The sequence below is a fragment of the Diadema antillarum genome, unplaced genomic scaffold (assembly GCF_040938485.1).
Source record: "Diadema antillarum isolate AM-2024a unplaced genomic scaffold, OU_Dant_1.0 scf00000103, whole genome shotgun sequence".
In the NCBI taxonomy this organism is placed as follows: Eukaryota; Metazoa; Echinodermata; class Echinoidea; order Diadematoida; family Diadematidae; genus Diadema; species Diadema antillarum.
The window spans coordinates 1,935,375-1,949,633 of NW_027270992.1; the positions used below are offsets into that span (position 1 = coordinate 1,935,375).

The 14,259-nt window shown below is 38.2% G+C and overlaps 1 protein-coding gene across 1 annotated transcript in view; it reads right to left on the minus strand.

Annotated features, from left to right (window-relative positions):
* The window catches only part of LOC139718938 (E3 ubiquitin-protein ligase UHRF1-like), a 41,922-nt gene extending 32,882 nt beyond the window's left edge, over window positions 1-9,040 (minus strand). Inside the window, exon 1 of the mRNA XM_071630385.1 lies at window positions 8,569-9,040. Within this exon, the coding sequence (XP_071486486.1) occupies window positions 8,569-8,721 (153 nt within the window). The 5' untranslated portion in view covers window positions 8,722-9,040. The remainder of the gene's footprint in view (window positions 1-8,568) is intronic.
* Between the last annotated feature and the right edge of the window lie 5,219 nt (window positions 9,041-14,259).

The window sequence follows — 14,259 nt, forward strand, 5'->3', positions numbered from 1 at the left end:
AATGTGAATAAATACACAACTCATTTTTCTTTACTGTAAATTGTATTTATTTAATATTCAAACAACACAAACAATGTTTTGATGTCACAAAAGAAACACAAAAATTACAAAAAAATAACATTTTTAATCATCAAAAAACGGGATTTTCATAAAGTCTCAACTATGCCCTTTTGATAATATATTCTATCACTCCTCATTAATCAGACAATGTGGATATTAGATTAAAATAACTTTTGTTGGGACCTCTGAAAACAGATACATAACATGATGAACAGTACTGCCCATTGTGTACCCAACTTCATGGAATGACCCATATCAGCATGAATTGACAGAATATAGGGTACTTATACAAACGGAAATGGGGTGACCCAACTAAAAAGCATAGCTTATAAAATTTGTAGGTCACCATGATGAGCAATATTCATAATTATGTACAGAGTAATTGAGAATATAACATATATACAGACTCCTGAAACATACTTACATAACTTGTACATATTTACATCTTAAAGGTAGTGAACATGAATGATAAAGAGAGAAGGAGAGAACGAGAGAAATAGAGGAAATAAAGTCAGAACCGAAGGGGGAAGAGAGGGGGAAGAAAAAGAAAGAAAGAAAGAGAAAAAATAAACAGTGGAATTAAAATGAATAGGAATTCCACATGAATAATATACCATGTAAAAGTTCATATAAGATTACCTTATAGGGTAAAAGTGTCCAGATATCTGGTATAGGATTATAAAGGCTAGTTACATTGTAACATATTTACTCAGAAGACTTAGTTTTAATTTGTATTAGAATGTTTTGAGGCTTGTGGTTTGTTGAAGAGAATAGGCTAAAGAATTTCAATATTTTGGTCCAGCGAAAGCAAGTGTATTGTGTTTAAGGTTGGTTCTAATGGATGGCAGGTGGTAAGAAGAAGACTGTTGAGTAGTAATTGTGCACTTGTTCATTCATAACAAAAAGTGATGAAATAACCTGTGGAAATTTAGAATCCTTCGAGCTGTACATAATGGATTCTAGATTCATAAGATATATATCCTGTACTTTTAGAAATTTATTTTCATAGAAGAGTTCATTAGTGTGAGAACATGATGTTGCACCAGAAATAATTCTCAAGGTATGAAGCCTGCTGAAGAAAAATTGAAATTCAGATGATATAATCACAACACTTGACATGGGGATGAAGGTAGAACTTCACATCCATTCTGGCAAACAACAACAAAAAGCTGAAAAAAAAGAGACAACTTAGAATTTATGGGAAACATTCCCTCAGGTTCAGTTGTCCACATACAATATTCAGAAAACAATAACTGCACATTAGTATCACCATGGTAAACATTATAAAATCTGTTCCCTTCTGCAGGGAGTTAAATTCATGTTTGTGCAAGCGCTCAGCAACAAATTGAATATTTCCTAAAGTCCTTGCCAGTCCCAGCAAGTGGTAAAAGAAAAAGTTATGTAGAACCCTGTTTGACCATGACATCCCGTGATGAAATGTGTGAGTAAATAATAAAAGGACAGGGCTGCCCCTGAAATTCACACATCAGAAATTAATGATGTTCAGAAGACCAATAAGGGCAATACTTGTGCATCAAGAACTTCATCCATAAGTCAAAAATAATTCCCAAATCAGGGAGATTTTCATGTTCTCTTGTCGGGACATGAAGAGATTATCAATTTTCAGAGAGTTTTCTGAAAAATCAGGTAAATTTGATGGCTCTGAAAGGATGTCATCAAGTGATCAAAACTTTACACCATCTTGCATCAAATAAAGGTCCTATCAGATCTGGTTTGTTTATAAAAATGAATGGAACTAGAATATGATATCAATGTGAATGTTTGTCAAATCTATTTCAAAACAATATCAAAGTGTGATGCCCTTTTTCAAAATATCAAGTAAGGTCAACTTGATAAGTAAACAACAGTCCATTTTTCAGAACTTAATATAATTAAGATAATGCACAAAAATCATAAAACCAAGGAGGTTCAAGAGAATGGAGTCAGAACTGTCGTATTTCCTTTGAAGCCAGGTTCGATGCCGCCACTCGAAAGTATTTGAAGCATGTGGCAAACTGGATCTGCCGCCCAGATAGAAGACAATCGACTCATGTCTCATTGCATAATCATGAGCCACTTTGTGATGTCTTTGTGTCTTTGTGTCTTTGTGATGGTAATTACTTTTCGCCATCCCTACTTATAAAAGATGATATATAATGGTAAAGACACGGGGATGCCCGAACAGAAATTGCGCAAAAAATGATGAAATAAAAATGAAAATTACTCTACTGGCCATGCCCGGACACTAATCTGATAATAAAGAATTATACTTGAAGATTATTCCATATCAGTTTATTTGTCGGCATTAAGTAGAAAAGTGATAAAACTGGCTTTCCAGGAAGGTACAGTTTTAAACACTTTCACATGATACAGCTCTGATTTACACTTTTGCACATATTTCTGGAAGAGATTGACCTTTGTTTAATGTGCTTTATCATTAGGTGAGATTTTGTTTCATTTAATAGATAAAAAAGCAAAATACAGCCAACATCAAGTTCAAGTTCAAAATGAATCTTCAGACTGCTCAGCAAGATGGCGGCATTAAACCCTGTCATCAAAGGCACAGATGCACAGGCTGTGGAATTCTTTTGTACATCAATAGAAAAGTGACAACTGTTTGAATAATTACAGTCAGTTGGAACTCCATCTCTTAAACCTCCTTGATAAAACCAACAATGCTCCAGTCCAATTGTCTGCCATTGAACTAGGGAGGTCCATTATCTTTTATTTCATTTGTGATATATATATATATTTTGTTTTTTGTATGTTGTAAAAGGAACTTGCTCTGAAAACACTACATCATACTGAAGATAAGGGAATATTACATATCAACTTGACCTGAAATTTCAAGTCACACTGCTTGTCCGTTTTCCTTTCTCACAGGATTTTGCGCATTTCTTTCCAACGTGGAATGACCGAATGACAGAGAGCAAAATGTGGTATAAGACCAGCGGCAACAGTTCGGCACAAAAACGCACGTAAATTCACTTTAGCTCAGGGAAAAATCAAAGTAACACCTCGGAGCCATTCCTGTGGTTTATCTGTCAATGGGTCAAGGCAAAATAGATTTCAGCACAAAACAGCCCCCCAAGGCATTGGAGGAGGAATGGGAAATTTTCATACGGCCATCAAAAATCTGCAATAAAAGGCAGCTATGATATTTTTTCTCAATTTTCCCATTTACGTTTCTTTGCATTTGTTTTTATAAATAAGTAAAATTGTTGTTTGATTGTTTGTTTTCATTTAATCACGGGGTAAAATGCCCTTGTTCAGCCAGGTACGGCTTTTTAAAGAGCAGTCACAAAGTTAAGTTGCATTTATGTTTATCCCGTTCATGAGCATCTACGTTATCAGCACAATTATAATGGCTTGTGCTCAAATTAAAAGTATATATGCTCATTTACATCTATGGTCAACAGAGAGTGAGATTGGTATTTCTTTTTGCTTACAAAATCACTCCAATGTTTGAATAATTTGTAAACGCTTTTTTTTTTTAATTTCTTACTACCACTCTCTCTTGCTCTATTAAACAAAGACACATTATAAACAAATACACATGTAGGGGAAACTAGGGTAATTATGGCCCCCTTTTCACATTTTCTATTACTACCATTCAAGTGAAGTTCAATAATATTCTTATTATGTAACAGTCAATGTATACCTGTAATATAAGCCTACAAAAGAAAGTACATACCAGTAATTTCTTGTTTGCATATTAATTACAGTGATGTTAATGACTTTGTGGGGCCATAATTTTCTCATGGGTTGGGGTATTCATAAAGATGTAATAAAGAAAATAATTCTAAGTACGGGTAGTACACTAAATACTACATGAGAGCATGTATAGGAATGATTTTTAATCATAGCAAACCTCAATTATCTTTCTAAATTGATGTAGAGGGTCAAGTTCGTCTATGACCCTGTTTACAGTGCAGTTACAGTTTTAAGAATAGATAAAATATCGTATGTTTTGTTTCATAATCACTACAGACAAGGTTTATCATTACCAACTAACATTACAAAAAAGTATTTGGAAATTATATGAAAAGAAGATATGGCACTTACCTTTGTAAAGTGGAGAATACGCTTTTTACTCTGATTTTGACAATTGACAAAACAGGTCCTCCTATCACAATACTGATAGCTAAATAAATGGATGTTTGGCATACTACTGGTAAGAATTGACCTACCACATGCAACAGCTACTGTACGAGCTGTTGTAAAAACAACTAGAAGATGGGGGTATGATACATTTTATGATGTGGGGCCATAATTACCCCAGGGCCACAGTCTCCCCTATCATATAGTACATTTAATAGGATCCATTCACTCCTTAAAAAGAAGATAAAATCGTTGGCCCTCTTCCAGAACTATTGTTTGAACAAGGGTTCCTAGTGAAATCAGTAAGTGGCTGTCCCTTTTTTTTTCATCTTTTTTTTCAAAGTCTCACCAAACTTGCACCACTTAAATAGCATCCTTGAAAATGAATCACAGTTTGCACCCCCTTCATGTTACAAGGCTTTAAAGTGGTCATCAAATTTACATGAACATTCTTAATTCTCAATCAAAAGATCATGCAAAATATAGTCCTACATAGTTTTGGACTGCTGATAAGGGGACAAATTTTTCAGACTCACTTACAGCCAAGAAAAGTCTAACAAAGGAGACAAAAATCCTCCCAAGATAAGGTAGCTAACAATACCCCCGACAAGATTCAATTACTTGACGGCTTTATGTTGCATGGTGGTATTCATAGCTCCTGCAATTCCGATTTACAGCCTGCAGGCGCTGCCTGTCCCTCAGTCTGCCTCAAGACTAATAAATGGCAAAACAAGTAAAAGGAAGGGGGGGGGGGTGGTCCTTTAAATGACCTCGTTCAAACCAGCATTTGGTCGTCCAGCCAATGATAGTGACAGAACCTCATTCCTTGGGGAGCACAATTACCAGGAATGTGGTCCGCATTGATCCCCCATTGGCCCCTGTCTTCCGGAACAAAGGATACCACACCACAGACAGTGAGTCTATACTTGTCATTTGGACAATGAACGACTTTGGATAACCCTGGCGGAGGGCTTAACTTAATTATATTGCACCTCTAAAAGAAGCCTGCCTCGGCTACTTGATTGTTTCATCTTACAATTCCTGAAAGTACGATATGTGACAATGCGGTAGAGAAACTCTGCAATAGATAGATGGGGTGATAATGCCGTCTCTTTTCAAGATGCCCCAATAACAAGAACGGCTGTCCCAGCTTATGGCCTACAATGTACCTCACCTCGGGCATTTCGCTAGCACGTGACCTTTGACACCACAGCAAACATTTCCCTCTCAATTCTGCACCACGAGGGACCGTTCACACAGTAGAAAATCCCGCTTCCAGAAACCGCATCTTTTTGTCTACGATCTACACGTGTGCAGAAGAAGCACCGTTTTTTTAGAATTCTGAAACTGCACCTTCTTTTTTAATCACTATTGCAGATATTTATGTACATATATGCATGATCACTTCTATCAATTGGTATAGCATTAGCAAACAACGGCAGTTTCAAAAGATTACAGGGGTGACAGTCTGGCGGTTCCAAAAGTCATGTGACCATACATGCGTTGTAAAATTGAATCTTGGCTGGCACATGATTTACACTTCCCAAATCCACAGTTTTAAAAAGAGTTTCAGAAAATTCCTACTCAAGTTGGCAGTTTCCAGTAGAATTACTGGGGAGTTTAGCTAACATTATTGTAGCTCAGCAACCTCACAAACATCTGTGCAGTTTTTTTCATGAATAGGGGGTCCTAGTGTTTTCTCAGGCAAGTATGGCCCTTGTGTCTGGTTTGGATAAGAAGTGTACACATGATAAGCAAACTCTTTGTGTTCATTTCCTGGATATCAAGCCTACAAGTAGACCAATATCCTGTTTACATAGCTCTATTTCTTCTCTATATCACAGTATTACCTCTTCTTTTATATTGGGTTATAAAATCACACATCTGGCTCAACTCAATGGATATCAACAGAGACTCCAACTCTCCCGCCGAAAGCCCATTTTTGCAAAATCTCCCGTTCTCCCGCTTGAGATTTAATTTCTCCTGCCCTGGCTCTGTGTCTCCCATTGGAAAGGATTTCTTACTTATTGCCATCGTATGTTGACAAATAAGCCTTAGATAGAATGAAGGAGCATCTAGAACCCCGGCCGCAAGGAACTTCGCATTTTGCGCTCATCAGCTTGGAGTCTCCTGTTTGCTAGGGGTTTCAGGCGGGAGAATCTCCAGATCAGAAGGTGCTTGGGGTTGGAGTCTCTGTATCAATGTGCGGCAAACCACATTCCCACTTACCCAAAGCAACCAAAACTTGTGATGATCATGTAAATTGTGCGGGCAACTGCTGGCTCAAAATACCATTGAACAATGTCTCTTCACCAGAATGAGCAAAGGTGGGGAAAATGGCTACTGTACAAGAATCTGTTGAATAAAACTACCTATCCCGCCTTTGATTTTACGTGAAAGGAAAACAAGATTAAACTGATCAGTAGGGAGTAGTCTACGTGTTGTGTCTAAGTTGTGACTGCTGCGGTAGAAGAGTAGAAGAAACTCAATTTTTTTTTTCTTTCTCTTCTTTCTTTCTGAAATTGCCCAACTTTGTATAATTGGGCTTTAAACTGGCATGACGAGGAGGCAAAATCTAAATGAAAGAAACATGTGACCCACTACAACAAAAGGATCCGAAAGTCGGGGGAGGTCAATCTCTAAAAATAACATGACATTATTCCCTTACTCTTCCACTTTAATTTCATATATAACACGACTCATAAAAGTACTCGGTTGCGGAGATATCGATAATTTTATGGGAGCATGTTGAGTGGTCTAGGAAATCACTGTTTCGAGAAAACCGCCTTCAAAGTTTTCTTTTGGACGCAATTGTGATCAAGGGGAGTAAGACAGTTTTAACCTCTCGACAATAGAAGGTATGCTCTTAGCAACCTCCGCAATGTTCATTCAAGCTAGCGCAAGTGGTCTGCGCATGACCAATCAATAAGCAGGATGTCGCACACTGACCAATGAGATCACTCCCTCGTTGCTAGGGGTGGAGTCTATCTGCGGTGCTAAATCCAAATCTTTGGACACGTTTCTGTTCCATTGAAAGTGGGAAGATCATGGCCAAGAAAAACGCTTTTCGTTTGATCATTTAGCTTCCGAAATTTTGGCAGATGATAGACAAAACATGAGACTGTAAAATTATGCCCAAAACAGAAATTCAATGGTTTTGACCAACTTTGATGATGCGACTTCAAACTTGATTTTCTCGGCTTAGCCGTCAGCGACTTTCAGATCCTTTTGTCGTAGCGGGTCACATATTATCACTTGACTAAACCACTGGTGACTCTTCCCTTTAATAACACAATGCCACTCTTGCAATAATAGTATGAAGAAGTTAAACTCTTTCAGCCGGAGAGAAATTAATTCTTGGAATATTAGCCTTTGTACTGTCAGAAACGCCTTCCAAGTCTAAGCTCAGTGATCACTGGAAATAGAAACATAATGAATTTAATTCAGATTGCACAAATTGACCATCCCACGGATAGAATAATCTACATCACATTGTAACTCTACAGGCTTAGGATTGGATCTGTTATTACGGCCCTCAACAACTACATTTATAGGTAAAATAATTCAGGTGGGGGCCTACTAATTCAGGTAATTTGTATCCACTTCTAAATCGGTCCACACCCGCAGCAGACACACATGCACATAGACAAAGTAGATGTAGTTATATGTAAAATTTAGCCGCCGAGGTGACTCTCATCCTCAGGAAGATTTTATGAACATGAAGCACCTCAGGAAAAGTTTTCTCACCAGCAATGAAATTGAGTCACAAGTTTTAACGGAATGCTGTAGAATCTATGTCACAACTTTGAAAAAAAAATGGGCAAAGATAAAACTTGATAAGTCTTGCGGCTGAATTGAAGCTCGTTAATCATTAGACAGAAAGATCCGTCTGTCTGGAGGACTCTTTTTATATTTTGCCATTAACGCTGTCCTCCGTAGACAGACGGAGGGGATCCGTGAAGCCAGACGCAGACTCCGCGGAACATTCCCCGACGGACAGATACAGACCGATCTTTCGGTCAAGTTAATCATGCACTATCTAGCTGCCACCCGTTGTGAAAATACAGTGTAAAACTGTTCGTTAGAGTCAGAGGAAAGCTAGCCAAATGAAAAATTGTCCTGCAGACTGGATTCTATTTCTGCCTTTTGTTGTGGTCACACTCCTCCAGTTACATTACTCGCAAAGAACACATAACATAGACACTAAAATCCTCAAACAAGAATGACCATTTTCCTATTCTCTCTCTCTCTCTCTCTCATACACACACACAAAATATGGTGGGGTGTTTTTTTTCGAAACTCGTGAATATGGAGTCAAGTAAGCCCATTATACAGGTATTCTAATCTAGAGTCGAGACTAGAGGTCTACTAAAACGTCAAGTAATTAGTAAGTAAGGCCCTTCTCACCTCCTTTCCACCGTAGAAAAGCCGTTGGCGGTCAAGCGGGGCATCGAAGAGATCCACAAGCTTCTCCCGAAACTGCTCGATTTTCGTCAGCTTTGACAAGCCATCGATTCGTTGAGCATTCTTGCAGTCGAACTTCCTTACGAGCACCCACATGATGGCAGAAATTGCAATAAATTTCGGCCACAGAAAGGTTGTCGCCAGTCACTTGGGTCGGTGTTCGTTGGCTGTATTTTGTCGCGTACAGAACAACCTGTTCAAACAGGTAAAGAACTCTGTCAAATTGCTGTGAAGACGCTATCTCGGAACTACAGATGTAGTTTTACACTCAGACAAGTGTAAGCCTACGATCGCATTGCACTGCATGCACGCACTTCCTCACCTCTCACAGCATACAACAACTGATGATGCACACAGGGCCTAGGGACGCTACTCTCCCACCACATTAGCACTGCATACTAGTAGTACGCATGCCGCGGAGTTGTGGTTGTAAATAATCAAAACATGTGTTCGACGCGAAGTGGCGGGAAATCTTGAAGGCGACCTTCACTTCCGGGTTGCATAAACAAAGCGTGGGAGTTGTAGATGGCGCTGTGCATATTGTGCTCTTGTTTTGGTTGAGCGCGTTCCTGATCCTCGGTTCGTGAGGTGAGGGCTCGATCGTCGGCGGCCCGGGCTGGTGTTTTTCTTACGAAACTCGATCACTCCGATCGTCACATTAGGGTGCAGTAGTACTAGTAAATGTACTGTACCATACAGAATACGAGCAGAGTTTGCTGGTAGATCATATCAAGTCTTCAAAAAGGGGATGCAACAAATAGACTTCGTTAAGCCTCTTCTGTCTTTTTTTTTTTTAAGCAGTACATAGAATCATCTGTAATGATCTTTTTACTTGCACTTTTCATCTGGGCACTTGACAAGCACAAGTACAATGATACGCCAACGGCGGTCTTTACCATTTGCGGATGAAACAACTTGAACCCAGCAATAATGCTTTAAAATGTGAGTTAGGGATAGAAACAACTACTGTATAGATATAAATCTGCATAATCGATGTTAGGTATTGCTAAATATAATGCAAAATGTGAACAATAGTTATAATAAACAATTTTCCAGACTAAACCGTCTACAGTTATGGTTTATTGAGAAAAATACGGATATCTCTATATATTTTAGGCTTTATTGCAAAAATTTTACATGGTAGGATGTTTTGTGACACAACAGACCTACACATATGAATCAAATGTGATATCTTGAACATCTTTTTAAATCACTCCTCCCAAAGGTAAACCGCAGGACCTTTAACTGGAAGAAGAAGAAGAAGTCTCGTTTGTTGTAATCCCATTAAGAAATAAAAATTAGATCCCAGTAGGCCTAAGCTATTTCTGAGCATGTGCATAGGCCGCAAATGGGACTTGGTCTAATTTTGCAAGTGATTTCCCCGGCATTCAACAACTAAAGTAAGTGCCTCGGTAAGAAACTACTAAGCAACAAGAAAGTAATAACAAGTATCATCTGCTTTTATGAACCAATTGAGCAATTCCTCTCCTTGTAGACAATACACATGGCTTTTGTGTTGCTGGAGGCAATATTATGATGTGTTATATTCGCATAGATGAGTCCTACAGTATAGGCCTAACTCTTAAATTTGAAGAGATTTAGGAACCTCCGGCATATAGAAAAAATGATTGATCGTACTATATAATTATATAATGAGAGGCTGCAGTCACCTTTCTGTATTTCTGTTTTGTGTGTGTGTGTGTGTGTGTGTGTGTGTGTGTGTGTGTGTTTAAAGAAAGATCGATGGGGGAAAATATTCTGTATTAGTGCGTGACCTGAATTTTGCAGGAACATGCAGTAAGACACGCCCTCCACACATACATTAAAACGTGTTTTGCTGCCCCAATATCGGACTTAAAATACTGTATATAAGTTTCAAGTTTTCTGCGTTTTTACCGAAATGCTGGTCGCATTCACAATCTGAAATGATGAGTCACAAACCTACACTCCTCCCGATAGGAAACGAGAATGAATTGCCATATAAAATGGCACAGAATGTGATTTTCTCCCTTATACTTTCTCCCCTTGTTTAAAGGAAAATCAGTAACAATCAAGGTGCCCGAGTATACTCGGGACTCGTCCTCAACGGGTTAAGGGGGAATTTACCCCCAAATATCAGAGAATGTAGTGATAATGAAAAGGAACATAGGCATATCAGTGAAGTTTGAGGGGAATCGGGCAATCTGTTAAAACAGATAATTTATAATAATGATGTTTGGACGTTTTGGTTAATGAGAAATGACCGCCTGACTCAGACAAGAAGGCTACCTAACAATTTGTGATATTACATAGTTGCGGAATGATAAAAGGAAATGTAAATGTGATTATTTTCATTTTCTGTGCACAATGAAACTCATCACTCGACTTAACACCCGCAGGAAGAAAGGGAATTGTGTTACCCCTTTAGTCAGTAACACTGAGTTGAGGAGCTTAATATTCTTAAACATTAAAACGGTCTGAAAATAAGGTTCCATAATTCAGTGAACCGATAATAGGAAGAGGTCAGGGTTATCATATAAATGGATTCCCCTACCGATGTGGAATTAGATTGTAATAGCGCTAGCCTAGAGTGTGGAAGCATTGTCAAAAAATTATTAATGCTGGGCAGTTACCCTATAGTTGCATAAATTCATAAGGTAACAGACTCGTATAAGTTGTAGGCCTATCATCAAGCTGTGTAGATTTTGTATAATTTAGGCCAATTTATGTACAATTATTGCAACAATTTGCTTCCATCTATTTTTGATTCTATGTTCCTCAAAAACCAATCATTTCATGAATATCCCACTAGGCGTTCCAATGAATTTCATTTACCCCTTTTACGCACGATCCTTGCTAAAAATACACTTATTTATATAGGCCCAAATTATTGGAATTCTTTGAATCATGATATAAAAAACGCCCCATCTATATATTCTTTCAAGAGGAGACTGAGGTCCTTTCTATTGCAATCGTATGACTCTACAGTACTGAACTAGCCGTTTGGCCTTCTTTCTCACTTACTGACTTAATTACCTTTTTTCCTCTTTGAAGAAAAAATTGTATTCTTTTTAGTGGATGTCTGCTGCCATCTACGCTATCGCCCAAAGCGTCAAGACTTGAATTTCTGTCTTACTCCAGTTCATACGTCCCCTCATTTCCTTGCTTTTCTCCTTTCTGGCGTTACAATATCACTTTTTTTCTCCACAACTATCATCTGTTTCTCTTGACATGCTTCTGTCGGAGATCGCTGTCTCTGTTGTGCATTTTCGTTTGCTATTTTGTCTTCTGTTTGTTAGTCTTGTCCATTCCGTTTTGTCCCGTACAACCTTTTCTTCAGTAGTTGTTTCGTTGTCTAGTCGTTTTCTATGTTCATTCGCGTCTATAAAAGTAAATGTATTTATCTGTGAATCTAATTCTCAGTGGGCTTCCAGACTTCTTCTTCTTCTTTTCTTTTCTTTTTCCTTTTGTATTTATGATGCTTCAATTATCTTCCCACTGATGTTATTTTTCCAGAGGGGCCCACATTCTACAAGCTCTGTCTTTTTAGTGGGTCTCTCCATTTTTCGCACTTTAAGCAAAGTTATACATGTACCTCATTTCGATCACTTCTGTTTCTTTTTTCACAACAATGTATAATTACTATAAGGTCCTCAATGTTGTACATTCTTTTCAATACATAATGTTCTGTTTACCTTATTCTCTGTTGTCAAAAGAAGTGTAACTTATGTTTTGTCGGAAAATGAAATAAACTTTGAATTGAATTGAATTGAATAAAATCGATCAATTCTTTTCCATGAACAAATCACTACATTTCTTAGTTTGTAGAATATTCAGTCCAAACATTATTGAAGCATTTTGAACAGTTATAATACAAGTAGGAAATAACTATGTTGGAAGTGCTTAAGAGAGGTAAGATAAAACATATATAATTACATGCAAAAGTGATGAAATTAGAATCACGCAACTATTTTTGTTTTTTACATTCTTTAGTAGGGTCTACGTCGTAGGGCGAAAAATCTGAAAACAACCAAATTTCCTAGGAACGCAAAATTAGATTATTTTGACGAGCGCCATCTCCCAAGGCACGCCCGTAATTAGGGAAAGGCCCGACTTTTCTTTGCGCACATGGGACTGCGCATTGATGATGATGACTTTTTGATGGGTATGGAATTTGCCGTTCGCAGACACAACGTGACTGATGATGGTCGATGATCGCGCGTTGTTCGATGATCGCCGATGATGTTGATGCATACCCATTGCATGCATCATCTGGATGTAAACGATATCAGAATTCTAAATGCATAGAATAAGAGGACAAAAATGACGGGAAAATAATCTCAAGAGAAACGCGGTTTTACAGTGACGAGCAACTACAAGCCAAGGTGAGTAAAAGCTGGTGTCCTTCACTCGTTGATTGCCATCTCGCCACCGATTGGCGATGTATTGTGAATTGAATGACATTGAGATTTGAGTGTTGCAAGAGCAACTTTGATGCGTGACAAAATGCGTTGTCGCGTCCAGTGTAATCGAATGAAAGTACACGTGGTCAGATTCCAAAGAGTGGAAAATGCAAGAAGAAGAAGTGACCAGTCGTCTGACAATTTCATTTGATGAAAGAAACTCAAATGAAAGCTCAATAATGATCTATCTAGCTACAGTTCCCTAAATAACAAGTCGGCAATCATGCACTTTAGGGTATTACTATTTACTGGCTATACTATTAAAATCACTCAGTGTGAGATTTGCCACCAAGTCACTGTAACGACTAACGTTAGAGATCTATGTGTACAAGGAGCGCCCCATACAGGGTAACCCCGTCGCGGGGCGCTGTAACACAGTAACGGTACGTATTTGTCCGTATGGGGTCGCTGCTGCGGTTACATACAGGGTTACCGCAACCTATACATAACCTAGATTTTTACTGTTCTCACGCAAAAGTAACTTTTTCTTGGACTTTTTTCTTGGAGAGCTATCAATCACAGGATCTATGCTTGGATCTAATTCATATCATATGTGTTGATGATATTCCCTTTTCTGTTTGTTTGTTTGTCTGTCTTGTCAATGTTGTTACATGTACCTCCACCAAGGCAAGAGCTTAATATGTTTTCATTGGTGTTGGTTGGTTTGTCTCTTTGCAAAATAACTCAAAAAGTTGTGAACACATTTTAATGAAACTTGTAGCAAAAGTTGATAATGACACAAGGAACAGATTGATGATTAACTTTTGGTAGTGACTCGGGAATTTTTATGTTTTTTTTATTTTTTTATCATTTTGCACAGGGTCAATGAACTTTTGTTAAAACAAGAGAAAAGGAAAAAAAATGGAGGGGGGGGGTGCACCCCTCTTTAATTTTGTAATGGCGCCCACAGTTTACGGAATTCCTGGATCCACCCCAGTTCCAGGTGACTGTTGTTATAACTTATGTGTAATGCACATACAATGTAACAGTGAGTGTGATGCTTGTTTGTAACGGTATTGTGAGCCAGCTATATGGTTGGAAATGCCGAAGAAATGAAAGCAACCTGTGAGCTTTGATGCTCGAGGACTCTGGAGATGTCTTTTGGAATCCCCTTCTCTGGTACTAAAGGACTTCTGCTTGGCTTGCTAGTATTCTAATCCCTTATGAATATGTGTTGATTGATGAAAACAGA